Source organism: Macaca nemestrina, chromosome 4 (genome assembly GCF_043159975.1).
Source record: "Macaca nemestrina isolate mMacNem1 chromosome 4, mMacNem.hap1, whole genome shotgun sequence".
Lineage (NCBI taxonomy): Eukaryota > Metazoa > Chordata > Mammalia > Primates > Cercopithecidae > Macaca > Macaca nemestrina.
The window spans coordinates 75,738,358-75,752,158 of record NC_092128.1 but is presented as its reverse complement, the minus strand read 5'-3'; the positions used below and the strand labels follow the sequence as shown (position 1 = coordinate 75,752,158).

General features: G+C 40.2%; 1 protein-coding gene across 5 annotated transcripts in view; it reads left to right on the top strand.

Annotated features, from left to right (window-relative positions):
• The window catches only part of LOC105475544 (solute carrier family 25 member 13), a 199,554-nt gene that overhangs the window by 154,176 nt on the left and 31,577 nt on the right, over positions 1-13,801 (top strand). For all 5 annotated transcript variants that reach the window (XM_011730904.3, XM_011730902.3, XM_011730903.3 and 2 more), the window contains one exon: positions 13,377-13,517. In XM_011730904.3, coding sequence (XP_011729206.1) covers positions 13,377-13,517 — 141 coding nt within the window. The remainder of the gene's footprint in view (positions 1-13,376; positions 13,518-13,801) is intronic.

Below are 13,801 nucleotides of genomic sequence, written 5' to 3'. Positions count from 1 at the left end.
ATTAAACTTTTCTGGTAGTAGTAGTCAAAATACACATGTATAACAGGCAGACCCCAAATGTTAACATATTTGACAGGCCTGTAACTTAATTGCTTTTTAATGTCAGTCAAATGGATTCCACTTCGGTTTCTTGGCCAGGCTTCTATGGGCCCATTAAAACCCCATGAAGCTGAAAACATGAAACTTAATATTTGTAAAACATGTAAACACAATAGCCTTTTTCTGCCTCACCATGTGGTTAAGAAATTAGGACTAGGATATTTCAGTTTGGTATTTTTCTCAGAATCAATTATGGAGTAAGAATTTATTATCGTTCCAATATTGTTAATAATCTAGTAACACATTTTTCACTTAAGAGTTTTATTTTCATACCAAATCAAAAGAAAAAAATTATATATTGCTTTATGTTTAGAGATGTGCATTTAGACAGATAGTCTAACTTAGTGTATTCATTTGGTAGGGCTGCCGTAACAAAATGCCTCATACCACAGATTGGGAGGTTTAAACAACAGGTAACTGGAAGTACTAGGTTAAGGTGTTGGCAGTTTTGGTTTCTTCTGAGGCCTGTCTTCTTTTCTTGCAGATGGCCGCCTTCTCACTGTGTCCTCACATGGTCACCCCTCAGTCCGTGTGTTGTCTGTGTCTTAATCTCTAATTATAAGGACACCAGTCATATTGGATTAGGGCCCATCCATCTGACTTCATTTCTTCTTAATTACCTCTTAAAAGGCCCTAAGTCCAAATCCAGTCACATTTTGAGGTCCTGAAGGTTAGGACTTCAGTATACAAATTTTGGAGAGATGCAATTCAGCCCCTAATACTAGGGTTTAAGAAAAGGTCTTTCTTTCAGTTTGTGAGGACTCAAGTTTCTGATTGCAGGAGGGTGATGATATATCTTGTGAAGGCAGTGGGCCCAACACACTTCCCTTCAGAGCTGGACGGGGTGAGTGGCCTCCCGACCTCATGCCACCTCATCTTTGCCATCTTCTCTGTGAGGTTGCTGAATGCCATCTTCAGCATTTGTGAACAGTTGTGAACAGCACTTGACTGCAATTGGGCAATGTGTTTTAATTTACTCCATCCACTGCTATTTGCTGAATATCTCTTTTTTACCTGTGAGCTCTACAATATTATACACTAATATTATACAATAATAATAGTTACACTACAAATTATTTTCATGTCTCTATTTAACATTGAGTTAGTAAGAAAGTAAATGGAAAATATGTCGAATCTTAGATTCCTTTACAAGTCTTTATTTTCTAATTTATTCAAATATCAAGCACTGTCATCACTTGTGTGTTCATCTTAATGAAACATAAATTATTAGACATTTATTACTATATATCTTGTTTGTAGTTACAATTTTGTTTGTGTCCAGATAATCAAAATAATATATTTGGGTTTTAGTCAAAGTCTATTCTATAACTTTATATTAATCTATTTTTGACACATGTAAGCACACATTTTAGAATGTCAGTGTGCAATTAGATATTCTTAGCACATGTCATTTGTGAAAAGCACTTTAAATCTAAGTACATTCAATTGAGCATAATTAAAATATCAAGATACATATTCTTCATATACATTTTGCCACTTAATTTTTTAAGTAGCTATAAGTATCTACCATGTGAATTCAAATTAAAGGAGGGTGATTAAATTACAGTTATATTTAATGCTTTTAGTTTAAAATGTAGTTGAAATTGTGCTATATTAAAAAATATACTGCCATGTTTTCTGTGGACAGCAGAGTGATGATGGGTTTAATTTTTTTTAATGCAAGACTATTAATATTCTCTGAATATTCTCAAGACTGTTGAATGATTGGGGGTTGGGAGGCGTTGTAAGAAGGCTTTTATTTTTATCTAATGAGTTCTTTTGACTCCTGAAGTCTCAAGAAAATGTTCAGGAATACTATCTCATTTAATAAAGAAGCATTGGAGAAAGCCTTGTTTTATTGATACAGATGAAAGGAAATGGATCATGGGGAAATATGAACTGGAGCTTCTGAACCCTTAGTCTTTAGATAATGTTTTTAGGCTACCAATATTTCCTATCCTTGTGAAAATGAGCAGACAGCCTTGGTGAGTCAGTTATAAGGCACATATAACTGTAAAACCTACTTGTCCACAACTGTTAGACCTAACGTACATTATCATTTTAATGAAGGTCACTGTTCTTGGAGTACTTACAGAAAATGGGGCTGTACCTTGGAACTCTGGATTATGTTGCCTTTCTGAAATATTTGATTTCTTAAAATTCTGTTTGTTTGTTTGTTTGTTTGTTTGTGTTCCGAGATGGAGTTTTGTTCTCTCGACCAGCCTCGAGTGCAGTGGTGTAATCTCGGCTCACTGTAACCTCTGCCTCCCGGGTTCAAGCAATTCTCCTGCCTCAGCCTCCCGAGTGGCCAAGACTACAGGCACGCACCACCGTGCCTGGCTAATTTTTGTATTTTTAGTAGAGAGAGGATTTCACCATGTTGGCCAGGCTGGTCTCCATTTCCTGACCTCAGTGGTCCGCTTGCCTCAGCCTCCCAAAGTGCTGGGATTACAGGCGTGAGCCACTGCACCCAGCCCTTAACATTCTGTTTTAAAAAATAAATAGCTATATCACTTCCCTATGCCAAACCAGAAGTGTCAACAATGAAGTCATTATGTAACATGGCAAGAGGGATTTCGGTGGCAAAACTGTAAGGAGGGGAAGAAATCAAGCTTATGGAAGCATGTAGGCACTAAGCGAAAGACACAGTGATAGGAACCACAGTTTGGTTTCTTTGCAGACTAGCCCATTTTAGAGAAGGGGGTATTAGAAGAAAAAAACCTGTAATTTTACTTTGAGCCGTGAAGACCATTTCACTTGAAAAAAAACAGAGCATTTGGAAATAATGATGCTTTGTATCAGCCAAACGCTGTGCGTTTGAGAAGCTTGGTGCTTGGACTTCATGCTGACATGGTTGTAGTCACAGTCCTATTGCCCTTTCTGGTTGCTCTCAGCACTCCGGGATGCAAAGGTGGATTTATGTAGATCATGGACTTCTGATATGAATTACAGCAGCCAAAACTGTCATATGGAGGTGTGAACTTAAGACTGTGTTGGCAGAGAGGTGAAGCACCTTTGCTCCTATCTTGAAACGACTATGCTATATTTAGACAAAACCTATATCAGTACAATTATTTTGCATGCCCATTTGAATAAAGTTAAAATTGTCACTAGTTATATATTTTTGAACCTAAAATATTTCTCACGCCTGGGCATGGTGATCACGCCTGTAATCCCAGCACTTTGGTAGGCCAAGGCAGGTAGATCACTTGAGGTCAGGAATTTGAAACCAGCCTGGCCAATATGGTGAAACACTGTCTCCACTAAAAATACAAAAATTGGGGAGGCCGAGGCAGGTGGGTCATGAGGTCAGGAGATCAAGACTATCCTGGCTAACATGGTGAAACCCCGTCTCTACTAAAAACATAAAAAATTAGCTGGGCGTGGTGGTGGGCGCCTATAATCCCAGCTACTCAGGAGGCTGAGGCAGGAGAATGGTGTGATCCTGGGACTCAGAGCTTGCAGTGAGCCAAGATCAAGCCACTGCACTCCAGCCTGGGCGACAGAGGGAGACTGTCTCAAAAAAAAAAAAAAAAAATTGACTGGGTGTGGTGGTGAGCGCCTGTAATCCCAGGTACTTGGGAGGCTGAGGCCCAAGAATCTCTTGAACCTGGGAGACGGAGGTTACAGTGAGCTGAGTTTGCACCACTGCACTCCAGCCTGGGCAACAGAATGAGACTCTTCCACAATAAATAAATAAATATATATATATATAGTATTGCTCAAGGATTCAGATTTGGGGATTTTACTGCCCAGTAGCCTGGCTTTCTCATTATTGATTAATCTACAAAGAAAAATTTGATATATCTGATGAAAATCAGTTATATTGTACCTAGAAAAACATCTCTTCCGTATTACTTGATGTATTTTAATGTCTCTGAATCCACTGGTTAATCTTTATCTCCTAGAAGCTCTTAAAGTCACAGGAATTCTAGTCCATATGATCAGATTAACCAAAAATTCAGGCAGCTACTCTGTTCAAACATGAAAGAAAAAACTGAAAATGAATTGTTTTATTGAATCTGCTTTTTCACAATAGACAACTAGGCGTAATGGTTCTGAGCGTGGGTTAGAAATTGGGCAAGTCCGGGTTTGCATTCTTTTACTGCCTTGAAGAGAAGTCTCTGCTTCCATTTCATCTCTAGAAAGACGGGAATAATATAGCCTGTGTCAGCATGACAGCGGGATGAAGGAGATGATGTCTGTGAAGAGTTTAGCACAGTGCCTCCTACATCAGAAGTGCTTGACACGTGTCTGGCTCTTGTTTCTCCAGGAAGGAGAGGAGGGGAGAAGAGAGAGTTTGCAGGGCTGTAGTTATTCAAATAGTTATAGCTGTCTCTTCTTTCTGGTCACACTGGTGGGTAATTTGTTCTTGAAAGGTGTCTTGGAAAATCACATCCTTCCAGAAAGGGATCTAGAGGACAGACATGTGTGAAGTGTACATTGTTAGAGGGCTGACTGGAAATAATCAGTGCAGAGATCACTGTGGGCAGAGCCACAGCCTTCAGGTCCCATAAAGGGCAGAATGATAGGAATAATCTACTGCATGGGAAAGCCAAAGAAAGGAAGGAGGATGAAAAGCACCCTGGGGAGGAAAAAATAATTGGGGTATACTACTGGAATATCTTTCCCTCTGCTGGAAGATCCTTCATACATAATGAATCACAGTTTGGAAATGGAGCCTTTGAAAAAAAAATCCTTACACAACTGATAAGAGAGAAGTCTCATACCAGCCATTGAATTTTTTCAGCAATTTGGGCCTCCCTCCACAAGTGTACTTTCAGACTCAGATTCCTTCAGCATCCAGGACCTCTTGGTTAACTATGTACTCTCAATAAAGAGAAAAAGATGAGACCTCTGGGAAGCAAGAATTGGTAGAAGCTGGGCCAGGTACGGTGGCTCACACCTGTCACCCCAGCACTTTGGGAGGTCAAGGCGGGTGGATCACTTGAGGCCAGGAGTTTGAGACCAGCCTGGGCAACATGACGAAACACTCTACTAAAAATACAGAAAAAAACTAGCCGGGTGTGGTGGCACACACCTGTAGTCCCAGCTACTCAGAAGGCTGAGGCATGAGAATCACTTGAACCCAGGAGGCAGAGATAGTATTGAGCCAAGTTCATGCCACTGCACTCCAGCCTAGGTGGCAGAGAGAGACTCTGTCTCAAACAAACAAAAAAAAATTGATGCTGAAATGCATCAAAACCAGCCTGCTCATCATCCTCTTTTAGAAGAAAAAGATGAGTAAACCATAGCATTACTTATTAGGATGTTACCAGATATGTGAGTTGGTCAGAGGGACTTTTAGCTACAAGTACAAGGGGTCCACTCTACCATTGACTATGTGCAAAGTAGCACATTTTAGCTACCTTTTTAAGATACTCGGCCAGATGCAGTGGCTAACGCCTGTAATCCCAGCACTTTGGGAGGCTGAGACGGGCAGATCACCTGAGGTCAGGAGTTCAAGACCAGCCTGGCCAACATAGTGAAACCCCATCTCTACTAAAAATACAAAAATTAGCCAGATGTGGTGGCGGGCACCTGTAATCCCAGCTACTTGGGAGGCTGAGGCCTGAGACTCGCTTGAACCCAGGAGACGGAGGTTGCAGTGAGCCAAGATCATGTCACTGCACTCCAGCCTGGGTGAGAGAGTGAGACTCTGTCTTTAAAAAAAAAAAAAAAGATACTCAGTGACTGTGACTCTACATATTTGAATCTTTCCATTTATCTAGTCTTGTGTTAAACTTTAAAAATTTCTGACACTTTATCAATGTTTGTAAATGTGTACTGATACAAGATCCTCTACATGATTTTTTATTCAGAATATTCCTGTCTTCAGACATCTTCAGGAAACCCTGTTGGGGTTTTGTTTAGGAGGATTGCTTTGAATTTAGATTAACTTAGGAAAAAGTTATAATATTTGACTGTTATAATCATTTTTAGGAAAATTTGCATTTTAAATTTATAGCCCAAGTGACATATTTGCAACATTGAATCTAATAATACTTATTTCTCTTACATTCAAATGTTTATGTGCCTTTAAAAAATACATTTTTTCTTTATTTTGATCCTATACATTTCATGTTAAGTTATTCTTTATTAATGCCACTTGTAAAAGAATAAAAATATGTAAGATTTCTTTTGGTGTACCAGTTCCATTGTTCTCCTCTAATAAAAATATATGTTTTCAAATGTCGGGTCCCTTTTTGAAAAATGCTACAAAAAATGTGTTCACACTGGTGCTAGTATTCAATACTAATACAGTGGGCAATAAAATGTTCCTCAGTTCCTGATAATAGCCTGGGTGAGAGTCCACGTGGCACTGAACTTAGTAATTTGTCTTCTACAGTCGTGGGTACACACAGTGACTCTTAATAGAGAACCCACTGTGGTGCTGCCTGCAGCTCTGGGTCCCCTGTGGCCAGGTGCAGGTAGGCAGCCCAGTGCACATGTGCAGCCCTAAGCCCTGTTTAAACACATGGCTACCTGCTGTACCTTCTAACCTGTTTTGAGTTGAGGAATAGAATGCGTGAGCCTATGAACTCACCTCTGTGGTCATTAGCTGCTTCATCTTCTCTTCTGTGTTACAGATCACAGTAACTTAATCATAACTTCCTATGGAGAGCCAGAGTATTATTTTACTATTGATTCTGAAGGGGTCTTTTGTTGCTGATGGGGTTTATGCATCAGAACTTTAGTTGTTCTTGTGCCAAATTCAATTCCGTTTTTTTTTTTTTTTATCTTCAAAGCATAAATAGTAAGGACAACTATGATTTGTCAGTTTCTGCTCTGTAACAAATTTATCCCCAAACTCTATATGTCACTAAAGCAAATCCAAACTCTTCATGTTCTCCCTTTCACTTCTCCATTCAGAACTTGTACTGTTATGCGTAAGCATGGCATAATTATCCCTAGTAGTTTTATCTTTTCACTCTCTTCCCCCTAGATATTTTCTCCGAATTACCCTAAATGAATTGTCATTGTCTCTTGATTGCTCTCATAAACTACTGTCATTTTCTCACTTTCCGTTCCCCTGCAAGTAGACTAAACAGCTCTCTCCTTCCCCAGCATCCTCTTTCCAATCCTAGTCACCCCATGTGCTTTGCCTCCCTGTGTCAGTAGACATTGGTCCTTTTACCTTCTCACTTCTGGAAGCCGTGTTCTTAACTCTTGTGCCTGGATTGCTGTACCACTGGTGTACAGCAGAGGTTTCTCATCACTTCATAGGTCTCTCGTCACTTTCCATTTTTCTCCTTCCCCTCCCACCTTATCTAAGCCCCTGCCTTCAGTTATGTACGTGGAGTGATGCCCTCATCTATGTCTCTCATTCCTCTTAACTCACCCTTCCACTGCCTTCTAACTGTGTCATTATTCGTCTTTCCAACACTTTGTTCCTACTACACAGATGCAAAAACTTGGATTCCTTCTTTGAGCTTACCCACTCTTTTTGCCCTATATTCAGCAGCCAAACCCTGTTGGTCTCTGTTGCATCCGTTACCCAGCCACCTCTACCTCAGTATAGATATGATTGTTCTAATTCTGGCCTTTTATCACTCACCTAGTCGGCTAAAACCCTAATTGTGATCCCTGCCTCAGGCTCTGCCTCCCTGATGAGCCCTCTCCCCTCTGCTCCCTAGGCATCTTCTCAAGGCACAGATAATGCTCAGACCTCTACAGCTTCCAAGCTGTGTTTACCAGCTCTCCTGCTGCTACGTAGTCGCACAGACCATCTCCAGAATACAGCCTGTTCTTCTAGACAGCATCCTGGACCTTCCATGGTTTGGTTCCAGCAATCTTATTTTCAGCCACCTTCTTTCATACCCCTTCTCCATGCTATCTAGAGCAAAAAGCTGCTATGATAAGAACTGTAAGTGTGCTGCTGGCATCCAGCTGGTCGAGCTTGGAATCCAAGCTTCACCTTCCTAACTGTGTGACTCCAAGCATGTTAAATAGCCTCCTTTACTTTTTGTAGCCTCAGTTTCTTCACTCAAACCAGGATTGATTGATTGATTGGTTGGTTGGTTGATTGATTTTTATTGAGACGGAGTCTTGCTCTGTCACCCAGACTGGAGTGCGGTGGCACAATCTTGGCTCACTGCAACCTCCGCTGCCTGGGACCAAGTGATTCTCCTGCCTCAGAGCCCTGAGTAGCTGGGATTACAGGCACCCACCGCCATGCCTGGCTAATTTTTTTGTGTTTTTACTAGAGATGGGGTTTCACCATGTTGGCCAGGCTGGTCTCAAACTCCTGACCTACAGGCGTGAGCCACCGCACCTGGCCTATTATTTATGTTATTACTTACCTTATAATACTATGAAGACCAAAAAAGAATTTTTTTGTTGTTGTTTTTTTGAGACAGAGTCTCACTCTGTCCCTCAGCCTGGAGTGCAGTGGCATGATCCTGGCTCACTGAAATCTCCACCTCCCGGGTTCAAGTGATTCTCCTGCCTCAGCCTCCCGAGTAGCTGGGATTACAGGCATGCACCACCATGCCCAGCTAATTTTGTATATTTAGTAGAGGCGGGGTTTCACCTTGTTAGCCAGGCTGATCTCGAGCTCCCAACCTCAGGTGATCCACCTGCCTCGATCTCCCAAAGTGCTGGGATTACAGGCGTGAGCCACCATACCTGGCCCAAGAATTCTTAGAGAACTCTTACCACAATCCCTGGTATTTAGTAAGCTAGAGGAGCCTCAATAAATGCCAGAGGATGATGATGTTGATCTCATTATAATTATCATCCTCATTAAAATTTCGCTTGACATAAGTAATGCTGGGTATATTAGCCACATAAGTGTGGTATGCCCTTGTCACTGTGCCTTTGTGCCTTTCTCTGCTTAGAGTGCCAAAATCCTATTCACACTGCAGTCCCCAGCTAACATGTTACCTTCTCACTGGCTTAATCACCTCCCAGCCAGGAGAGCTCTTGCCCTCCTTTGAACTGTCATATCCGCTTGTCTGGACCTTGGCTCTTATCATATAATTATCTATCCTCATTTTCCATTTTCTGTATTTATGAGGCATATAGTTATCGAACTCCATTGAAAATCCTTTCCTCTTCTTGCTGGCTATATAGCCCTGGGTACATTGCTATATTAGTTTGCTAGCACTACCAAAACAAAATACCACAAACTAGGTGGCTTAAAGAGCAGAAATTTATATTGTCACATTTCTAGAGTCTGAAACTTCAAGATCAAGGTGTTGGCCAGGTTGGTTTCTTCTGAGGTCTCTCTCTCTTTGGCTTGGAGATGGCCACTTTTTCCCTGTGTCTTCTCTTTGTGTCCTACGTCTGTCTCAATTTTCTCTTCTTATGAGAAACCAGTTGGATGAGATTATGTCCCACCCTAAAGACCTCTTTTTTAACTTAATTTCTCTTTTAAAGTCCGTGTTTTCAACTATAGTCACATTCTGAAGTATTTGAGAGTTAGGACTTCAACTGTGACTTTTGGTAGAACACAGTTCAGCCCATAAAAACAGTTGCTTTAATCATTCTGTGTTTCAGTTTCCTCTTAATGTAAACTCTGCAAAAAGTACTTCTTGAGTGGACTGAAAATATGTAGTATATGCAACATATTTATATAAAGCAACACCTTAATACCCCATAATAGATGTTTGATGAATATTCATTACCTCTACCCTTGCTACTTCATGCTCCTTGAGAATGGGAATGAAGTATCTTGTGTCCTTGCAGTTCCTAGGACAAACTTTGAACATGATTGCTTGTAAATATTTGGTGAATGAAAAATCAAGTAGCAGAAGTGAGTCTGTAATAGTTGTATTCATTTCTCTTTCTCTCTTAGATGGATCCAGATACTAGATGGTAACTAAGATTTCAATAACAAAGTATACTAGGAAACATGTAGAAAAGTCAGTGTTAGCACTGTAAGTATAATATGCCACACTGAGCCAGTTCAGTATGAAATATTTTCCTGTGTCCTACTTGCCACAGTCTCCAGAAAGTCATAGGGAAATGATTTGTGACAAAATTGCACACACACAAAAAAACAGTATCTTCACACAGCCAGAGCTCTCAAGTGATGAGGGACGCAAAGACATTGTGCACAATAGGTGTTCCTGTCCATTGTCTACCGATTCAGCTATCTTTGATCTCTGCAAAAGAGGAACCATGGGTATGGTACTGTGAATGGATAATAGACCAGGAATTGGAAGAGCGGCAGGCAGTGTGCTGCTCAGTGATCAAGTCATGGCGAGACCCAGACACCGTGCATCTGATGATAAGCATCTTCTCTTGGTGCCTTGGAGTCTCTCATTTCCTTCCAGTTTGACTCCAAAGGGCCTGTTTCATCTTCAGCACCTTTACAATGTGCCACTTTGAGTCTGTAGGTTCTTTCTTTCAGAGGCCACCACAGGTAACGGGTACATCATTATGTTTTCTTGATATCACTACATTCTTTCTTCCTGGTGCATCTGCCTCCTGCAGCCCTCTGAAGTGGATTTGACTCCTTATCATCCCTAGTGATAACTCACTTTGCTGTTTTAAAAGAATTGGTATCTGTCAATTTGCTTGGAGTCAGGGAGTTGAGTGTAAGTTCTTGTTTTATTGTATATAATGCTAGCAACTTTTACCAGTGTTAGTAAAGGTAAGAGATAATAAAACAACAATTCTGTACCCAAGAATTCTACCCTTTCATAACAGCACCACTTAGATATGTAGAAAGAGTTTGTTGCGAGATCAGATATAAAACAAATAAAAGTTATTTGTGAAATGGAAGACTGGGATTAGAAACTGTGGCATTCAGGAAGCCAAGTAAGCTGGTTCTCAAAATTGACAGAGATTCTAGAGACGGTGTAGTGCAGGGATTGTCAGCCTCACTGCACATAAGAATCTCCTAGGAAAATTTTAACAAGGACAGATACAAAGTTCTTATTAAACTGTCAGGACTGAAGTTCAGAGGTCACCATATTTTAAAAAGGTCTGCAAGTGATTGTAACATGCATCTATGGAGGAAAACATCAATGTAGGGGAAAAAGGGAAAGAAACCTGCATGTTTGGAGTAATGGCTCTGTCTTGAGCACTGTGCTGGCTCCTTACATTCTCCACCTCTTTTTATCTTCATAGTAAGTGAGATGGTTTGACAAATAGGGAGACTGAACCTCTGCCTTGATGTGGGACACTCAACTGCCTCCTTCCCTGCTGTTGGCAGTGCTTGGATGAATATGCATTGTATTCCTCTTCTCTCTTCCAAGAAGACTGGTGTTCTCTGATTATTTTGCATTTTACCCTGGGTAGAGATGGTCTTACCCTCTTTTGAGCTTCAAAAAAATCAGCCTTCAGCCTGATTCCATCCTGGTGAATCTTTCTCAGCAATTCTGCCCCCATAAAACAATCTTTACATTTTGAATTTCTATTCATTTTTCTAAGTATTCATAAGATTTTCATATGAAGAGTTCTGGTTCAGAACTAGAGAAAATCCTTACTGTGCCTCTCGCGTGGTTACTGGTCTAGGTGTGTTTCAACTCATCATTCTGCCAACTGTAAATAGCTCAGTCTGTATCATATGGGAAATGTAGGTGCAAAGTCACAGAACACTCAAGGGCTGTAAACAACCGGAGGCGGGGGGGAGGGGAGTAGCGGGGTGGGGAGGGTATTGTTTTTCCCATGGACCTGCAGGTTGTAGCAGCATCTGAGCAAAACAGAGCTGTTCTGAGCAGTAGGGCAGGGAGCAGCATGTCTTTGTGTGGACCAGAAGGCACCAGCCTCTGGGTGTGTCATCTCACACTCTACTTCCTAGAGTAAGGCCCTTTCTTGGGCCTTTCAGTGAATCCAACCCAGGTTTGTATTTTGTGTTGTCCCCCCATCCCTCAAAAAAGTTCATTTGCACTTAAGGAAGAACAAGAGTGTCTTGATTAAGGTATCAAGTTGGTAAAAATGGAAAAACACTTTGATTTAGGGAGTTAATGAATGAACATCTTTCTTTGATTCATTAACCTTACACATATTAGGTAAACTGTGTATAGGTGTTTATTTTTCTTTGTGGAAGTAACACATGATCTATATAGAAAAAATTTCAAATACATCAAAAAAAAAAAAAAAAAGGAAAAGAAAGATATTTGTAATCCCACCACTTCAGAAGCACCACTTTGGTGTATTTCTTCTACATGGTGGTAGGGGATGGCGGGGGAAATGTGTACCAGTATTTTAAACATATGAGCATTTTTACTTAAAAGTCTATTTTGAACATTTTTCACGGTTGACTGCATAGTATCTCCATGCATGAACATACTCAAATTCATTTATTCCATCCCTTACCATTAGATATTTATGTTGTTTCTAATTTTTCTTTCCAGCTATTATAAATAATACTTCAAAAGGCATCCTTGTAGCTAGTTCTAATTAGTACAGTATAGTTTGGATAATATAAAAATTTCATATATCTGTGACAAAGAACAAGTTGAAATACAGTAAGAAAGAATGTAATTGCCTGTGATAAATATGTGATAAATGTGATAAATATGTGAAAAATGTGATAAATATAGGCTTAGCTTCAAAATAGCTAGCTTAAAATTACCCTTATAGTGTACTTTAAAGATTTCACTGATGATCTTGGAGGTGAGGCATCTGGCCATTGCTGGAATGAAATAACACATGATGTTCAACATTTGGGTAGTAACTGACTTAGTGCATATTTTTGCTACTTTCACATACCATTTATCTCATATGAAAAGAACAATTCTATACACAAGTAATACATAAATAAAATTATAAGAATATGCAACTCCATAAAATGAGATTTGATGTTTTTAAGAGAAAAAAATGATAGCTTTCATGTAAGTTTACGTGTTCGCTGACAGTTTTTGAATCATTGCCAGAATCATGAAATTCATCATTCAGGAGCCTTTGTCCTCCTAGTCCCCCTTCTATTCTGAGAGGCAGATCTGTGTCTCCTCATTTGGATACGAATGCTTTTCATTTTATTACTGCCTTTGTGCCCTTGGCTTTGAGCCCTGCGGTGGCAGTTGTTTGTGCTTCAAGGAGCATTTGTAATTTCAGTGTGAGGACTCAGGGAGGTCAAGAGAAATCTCTGGTCTTTGCCCTCCTTCAGCCTCCACATTAAGGATGTAGGGCTTCTTCCTAGGCAGTAACTGTATTTTGATTCATACTTGTAATCCCTAACCACTTTGATTGATGGGATAAGGACTGAAACTACATTCTCTTGAGGATAGAATATTCTTATCCTTGAGAATAATCATTCATCTCTTCCTAACCCATCTTACTATTTCTTTGCTTTGATCCTAAATCTTTTTTGTTATTTTTAGGCTGGAGGCTCCCAGGTGATTTTCACAAATCCTTTAGAAATTGTCAAGATCCGTTTGCAAGTGGCCGGAGAAATCACTACTGGTCCCAGAGTCAGTGCCTTGTCTGTTGTGCGGGACCTGGGGTTCTTTGGGATCTACAAGGTAACTTTTTTTTTTTTTTTTTTTTTTTTAGTCATTTATTTGATTACTTTCTCATCTCCTAATGTAGAAACTATTCTTCAACATGAAATCCATTTTTTGTTTTTTGTTTGTTTGTTTGTTTGTTTGTTTGCATTTCTACACCTAGAGAAGATGTTCTACCCAAGCTGCAGGGGCATCTTCATGCCAGTTAGAAGGAGGTGCCCCTTCCTGCCATCTGCCAAAAAACTATCCTCATCAATACACAAATCCAGGATGACTATGATAGGAATTGTGCCCTCTAGAGT